At 39.8% G+C, this 7,157-nt stretch overlaps 1 protein-coding gene across 1 annotated transcript in view; it reads left to right on the top strand.

Moving 5' to 3' along the window:
- gphnb (gephyrin b) overlaps positions 1-1,795 on the top strand; it is a 116,761-nt gene extending 114,966 nt beyond the window's left edge. The window contains exons 20-22 of the mRNA XM_008276748.1: positions 6-109; positions 1,167-1,263; positions 1,432-1,795. Of these exons, the coding sequence (XP_008274970.1) occupies positions 6-109; positions 1,167-1,263; positions 1,432-1,565 (335 nt within the window). The 3' untranslated portion in view covers positions 1,566-1,795. The remainder of the gene's footprint in view (positions 1-5; positions 110-1,166; positions 1,264-1,431) is intronic.
- Positions 1,796-7,157: the final 5,362 nt, after the last annotated feature.

The raw sequence follows: 7,157 nt of genomic DNA on the forward strand, positions 1-7,157 counted from the left end.
CCTAGGAAACCCTGTGTCAGCTGTTGTCACCTGTAATCTTTTTGTCATCCCTGCCTTGAGGAAGATGCAGGGCATTTTGGACCCTAGGCCCACTATCATCAAAGCAAGGGTAGGATGCACAGGGCTCAACCAAGGGCTCCTGACTTTCTGGCAAAGCCACACAAAGTTATTCACATTTTCTACAAAATGCGTTTCTTTTGTGTTTTTGACCAAGCTTAATGTCTCCTCTGAGGTTGGATTTTTTGACAGTTATTGTTGTGATAAACAAGTTTCTTCCAGGTCCTATTAGACTTTATCTCGGGAAGGATGGGTCTTTTTCTCAACCTCTCTCTCATGTTGGAACCAGTCTTCCAAAGTGTCAACATTGGAGTATAGATGCAACAAACTGCAGCAGAGAGTAAAAATAAAACCTTGGAACATTTAAAGTTATGGTTTTTATTTCTAGGCTGTATCATTGCAGTCCATTGCATCTTAATTCATGATTTAATAGTATTTTCATCATCTGCATGATACATATTTATGACCACAATGTTTTGTTCTGACTTGGCAGAGGAACCAATCATGGCCCACACTGACCTGAAGGCCTGCTCCCAGGTCATGAATATTCATAAGTGTAAAGTGATAGAAATTATAATATCATTATACACTATGAGCAGAGCTCATGTCCCCAACTAGCACCATCAAGCAAGAGATCTCGTCCTGTGGCACTATGGGTGCTATCCAGGTTGCCATGTTGCATCATGTGCTGTTATAAAGCAGTTATAACTCAACTTGAATGCATTGCTGCCACTTAGAGTTGGGACTGATGGCCTGAAAGCACAGATGTCGCCACACAATTTCCCTAAACAGATAGCATCAGGCCCAGGTCAAATAGTATTCTGGAAAAAACATTTTTTTGCCAGCAAACTTAGGAAGGATTTTGACTAACTTTAGTTTGCCCTTTTGCTTATAAGAAATTCTATGAAGTTTTAAACTGTATTTAGCAGAGTTTGAGGGAGAATATTGCTTCTTACCTAAGTTAAGTATATTTTGGTGATGGAATTTTTTTATGCAGTGAATCTCATACATATTATGATGTTAGTGCGAAACTGCAATACATATACCCGTGGTGATAAAGACGGTGTGTTGACATATAGAATTCAGTTTTATTGCGTATTTTTCTCTAGTTGTCTTGTGATGTGAAGCTGGACCCTCGCCCTGAATACCACCGCTGCATTTTGACATGGCATCACCAGGAGCCTCTGCCGTGGGCACAGAGCACAGGTACAAAATCAACACCAGTAAAAATAGTACTCTGAGGAATGTTCTATGACAACCACATCCCCCAACTAAACTCTAGCTATTCACTGGTTGATGGTATATGTTGTTCAGTTTATTTTGTTTAGAGCGCTGATGTAAATTACTTTGTTCCCTCTGTGTCGCCCTCTACAGGGAATCAGGTGAGCAGCAGGCTGATGAGTATGCGCAGCGCTAACGGGCTCCTGATGCTACCTCCAAAAACAGAGCAATACGTGGAGCTGCACAAGGGCGAGGTGGTTGATGTCATGGTTATCGGCCGGCTATGATGTCATCACAGAGGGACAGAGAGGTGGCGACGTATAACGAGGGTTGGAATGGGTGGTTCACGGTGCATGTCCACATATCATTGACTATTCTGTAATATGCAATGGCACAGCTAGTTTTTATTGATTTGGATAACGTTGAGGTATAGTCAACATCTTGATCACAACCTAGATACATATGAAAAAATTAATTTAAAAAGATTATAGTATTTCAAACAAAGAAAATATAACTTTTAATGAAAAAATCTAATTATAAAAAGAGATTTATTCTGTAATATATTATTATGATTATTCTTATTATTATTATCATTATTCTTCTTATTATCATTATTATATTAAGGCAACTTCGTTCCTTTCATTGCAATTGCTTTGTGTGTTCAACGCTAGACCTTATCTATAGAAGTAGCATTTTAATAGACAGCTGTAGGTGCCTGCCAGGACAAAAAAAAAAAAGAAAATTATTATTTTCTCATCATTCGTGGAAAAAAATAATCTGTTTTTTGAAAATGAAGAAAACATTGAGGAAGGCTCCAGATTTCCCATGGTGCTCAGCCAAATGGAAGAGGGGGCACATCAAGGCCAGTTCCTCTTTTGAGCATCCATCAAGGTGACACTTCTGTTTTTCTCTCATTAGTATGCATCATAATGGCTTCACAAAGAGCTTTGCTTGTTGTTTATCTTGTGAGTCTCGTTTATGTGCGCAGTGCCAAATGCCTGGGCAGGGAGAAGGTGGTGGGAGGGGGAGGTGGGGGGCACACCCCTGTTGGCCCAGACCCTGAAGCTTCCTTATATTCATGGTGACCCCACCAGGGGTGAGCTGAACCTGGGAAAAATAATATTTTATTTGATCAACTATTTAAGAAAAAAAAAAAAAAGAAAGAAAAGAAACAGCTTCTTTAAGTGCTGACAGCCTTTTTAACCAACTTCACAGAAATGTACAGAAAAAATAAGAACCATATTGTACAGATATATGTGACCAGCACTCCTATGGAAACTATTAAGCAATGAGGAGACATTGAACAACGCTGTACTATAACATTTTCTGTAATGATATGAAACTGATGAAAGAGACTAAGATAATAAAAATCCTTGATCATTATGTAAAAAAAAAGTTCTTGTTGGGTTTCCTTTTTTAATAAAATATACCTAATGAAAAAACAGTGATTTTCTTCATTGCTGCAAAACGTTTTGTAGGTGGTATCCTAAAGGTCTGGGGAGTGCATGAATTTTGTATGAATGATTATCTTACCTCCTTCACCAACCACTGTCAAGGTCCATGAGCAGAGCACCCTGGTGAACACAGCTACTAAATGTGAATGTGATGTAAATAAAGGCTTCTAGCCAACATCCCTCCACAGCAATGGTGAAAAATGACATTACTTTACCATTATAAGACATTACTGTATTTTGAGATACTTCACTTGAATATTTTGTAGCTCACCAATAGTTAACTAGATTTAGGAGGAAAGTATTGTGCTTTTTAACCACACTACACTGTTTGACAGCTATATTTACCAGTTACTGTTTCAGATTAGTATTTTACAAAAGCATTGTCATGTTTCAAATATATTTGGCTCTTTAGCATGGTTTATTTAGTTAACTGTTTAGGGCCCAAAGAAATGCAGTTGTCCTACATTTCAGAACAAAACCAAACCTCTCTAAGACTGAGTTCCTTGTCATCCCAGTCAGTCCCTCTCTACAACAAGAAATCAACATTGAGCTTGATTCAACCCAACTCAAACCCACAAAATCTGCCAGAAACATGGGTGTCATGATTGATGACCAACTAACCTTCAAGACTCATGTGGCCTCTGTTGCTTGACTGTGTTGATTGGCCCTGTATAACATCAGGAAGATCATACCTTTCTTGTCTATTCATGCAACAAAACTCCTGGTACAGGCTCTTGTAATATCACGCATGTCATCCCGCTGTTCAGATCGCTTCACTGGCTTCCAGTTGCTGCCCACATCAAATTCAAAACTCTGACACTTGCCTACAAAACTACAGTGAGAACAGCTCTGTCCTACCTGAACTCTTTCATTCAGGTCTACACTCCCTCCTGCTCACTACGCTCGACCAGCAAAAGCTGTCTGATACAATCACCACAACAGGGCCCGAGGTCGATAGCTGGACTCCTCTTCTCTGTGTTTCCCCAGTGGTGCAACGAGTGACCAAACTCTGTTTGATCTGCAGAGCCCCTCTCAGTCTTTAAGAAAAGACTAAAGACCCAGCTCTTCACTGACCACCTCTGCACTTGAAAGACTGGGAAAAAAAAGAAAGAAAAAGAAAAGTCCTGTTACCTCCCATACTGCCTACTGTTGGCACCAATGTGCTATCACACTTGAACTTGTTCTATGGCACTTATCTAGATTGTTTTCTCCTGGCTAGATTCTTGTTTGTGTTGTATCTACTCTCAGATGTACGTCGCTTTGGATAAAGGCGCCTGAAATGAAATTGTTAAACTGTTGAAAATTTAAAACAAAAGGGAAGTCTTCATATATCTATTACATTAAGCAGGTGCGTCAGAGAGGGACAAGTACGTCCAACATGTAGAAAACAGATTCCCACACACTCTCTTACTTGCAATGGTACATTGAATAGTGCAATGTTTTGGTCCTAGACATTCATCAGGCAAATCTAAATTTCATCAGCAAAAAATTTGCCTGATGAAGGTCTAAGACCAAAACGTTGCAGTATGAAATGTATGATTGCAAGTAAGTTAGTGTGCGGGAATCTGTTTTCTACAGAATTGTAGAAAATCAAACGTTACCAAATGAATTAGTACAGATTTTCCTTCTTTTCTTGTTCTTCCGTCATGTCATGGCCCCTCAGTCATTAAAACTGTGTTAATCTGTTTACTTGTGCACTTGTTCTTATGTGAGGGTTTTAACACAGGACTTCAAATTGTAATTGAGTATTTTTACATTGTAGAACTGTTACTTTTGCTTAAAGTGTCTGTGTACATCTCCCACCATTGCTCCTACAACAAACAAACAAAACACACAGCACTACAATGAATCAGTGCAAACCAAAGGGGGTTTAAACTGTCTCTCTTTCCAAGAGTAGCAAAAAATCAGGAACTAGCAGGGGAGAGCAAATGAGGAAAAATGGTTAAGCACAGAGGTGTCAGAAAAGATTAACCTAATAGAAAATACAGTGGGTAAAAGGCAGCTTCTGGCTTTGGTGAAGATATTTATGGGGCAGCATGAGATTCGACACTTTCTCCTCTTCTCTGCAAAGTGACATGCCAGTAGATCCTATTAGCTGATCATGAGCAGTCGTTCTGGGACAAGAACTTATTTAAATGTATCTTTGTGAATATGTATAAAATGTGACCAATGTGAGGAGATCAGTTTGAGAATGACTGTAAAAAAATAACTGCAAATTCTTCATACCCTTAAGTGCAAAAAGTGTGGGTATTTGATTGAAGATTTATTTTATTTATTTATTTATTTTTAAGTAAATTGGATGAGTAGAGATCAGTGTAGGGTAGAAAATAAGATGTACTTATTTCCACACCAAAGCAAGTGATTGCATTAATTACAATTATTAAAAAAACCTTTGAATTATTCGTCCAGCGATGTAATCTCAGTCAGCACAATAATTCTAATAAATTGTTACTCTTGGTGATCAGTCAAGAGTGTTTTATAAAGTTAAGGGAATTAACTTAGAGCTTAGGTAACTAAAGATCAGATGCGTAAATGACTGAAAGTAAGCTATAGAAAACACAGGAAACAACTGTATACACACACACACAACATTTATTACTAACTAAAACAAACAAACAAAACACAACAATAAACATAAAATATAAAATACAAACAATGATGGAAATGCTGGTTGAGAAATATGAATGTGAAAACCTGAATGTGGAGCAGAGTAGTGGCTTAGAGACTTAAAAGTCTTTTCACCCGAAGCAGCAGATAATCTGTTAAATTTGGAATGTTGGTCGAAAGGCCAGTTGTAGCTCGATACTTGCAGTTTCCTTGGCGGGTGCAGCAGCGTCTGGAGTTGGGAGACGAGGCCTTCAGCTGGAGTTGGATCAGGGTGTGGCAGTTGGAGTTGCTAACATTGGACCAAAGTGGGAGATTCTATGGCCTTCAGAAAATCCGCGGTCTTTCAGGTGAAATACCTTTTAATAGTAAAACTGACCAATCACAGCGAGCTCCCCTCCCAGAGGGGCTGTTAGATATGATGCCCCTGTATCACAGGGGGGTCATGAAGTGGTCATGAGGTGATCAGAGTACTGGTACTGTGTCTTCACTGTTCATTCATAAGTTCAGTTGTTAAGTTCAGTTGTTGCATGTCACTGGAAATGAGGGGTCAGCAGAGCAATACGTTAAGCCCGGGGCACTACATTGCACCCGGCCATCTGTTAAGGTCCGCGTGGTTGAATGTTTTTCTTTGTCTTCCCCCAAAAGCTTCTTTGTGTTAGATCTTCTGAAGCTCTGATAGGTGTGATAAGGGAATTCCTAAGTGGGCTCTGCTTGTCCTGGCTTTGGCTCCCCCGAGTCTGCAGAGCTCATTTACATGACCCTGTGGCCTGCAGAATAGTTCTGTCTTTTATGACATGTGACTGGATACTGGAAAGTTCAAATGAAGCCTCTTGAATCCTTTTGGCATCTGTGTCTGTCCATATCCTACATCAGTCAAAGCCTACCTGAAGATGGAACCTGTAATTCATATTTATATTTAAAACCAGAGATTCAAAGAATAGGATTTTTTCTAATGCCACCTCTTGTGATGTGTTTATGCATGTGGTTTACATCTGGCAGATGCTTTCTTTCTGCATCTGTAACCTCTCTTGCAGCAACATCCTGCAGCAGTGGGCACACACCCTTGATCTGATCCAGCTGTCAAGAACTTGTGAACATCTTAAAACACACAGAAACAGACAGTTTTGATGTCCAGAGCAGAAACATTTAGGAGGAGGTGAACCAACAAAAAAAAACTGTTATAGAAGTGGTTTTTTGATCACCAAGCCACTGTACGTGCCAAAATGTCCTTGGGCAAGATGCTGAAGCCCAGTGAGAGAGCTTGGCCACCATTGGTGTGTGAGAGTGTTGGTGTGTCAGGGAGTAAATGAGAAAGACATTTTGCTTTGTAAAACCTAGCTAAAGATAAAAGGTACAATAGTGTGGACAGTGTACACTTTCTAGTGGTCATCCCTAAAGTCAGGAGACTGATCACAAAGACCAAGACCTATTTACCTGTTACATTATGCTCCGTCAATACAATCACATCATACAGACAAACTTTAAGATTTAAGGTCATTGAAGAAAGCTACAGTCCCTGGGCAGCACCAGTTGTTTTAGTGCGTAAGAAAAATGGTGCATGGCGTTTCTGCCTGGACTACAGGAAACTCAATCAGGTCATGATTAAAGACTCTCACCCTCTTCCCAGAGTGGATGACGTGCTTGATGCTTTGTCAGGCTCTGCTTGGTTCACTACCATGGATCTTCAACATGGCTACTGGCAAGTTGAGCTTGAGGAGTCAGATCGTGAAAAGACAGCATTCACGACAGGCAGTGAACTGTATCATTTCAAAGTTATGCCCATGGGACTAACAAATGCTCCCGCCACATGCCAACGTT

The sequence above is a fragment of the Stegastes partitus genome, unplaced genomic scaffold, assembly GCF_000690725.1.
Source record: "Stegastes partitus isolate 25-593 unplaced genomic scaffold, Stegastes_partitus-1.0.2 Scaffold80, whole genome shotgun sequence".
In the NCBI taxonomy this organism is placed as follows: domain Eukaryota; kingdom Metazoa; phylum Chordata; class Actinopteri; family Pomacentridae; genus Stegastes; species Stegastes partitus.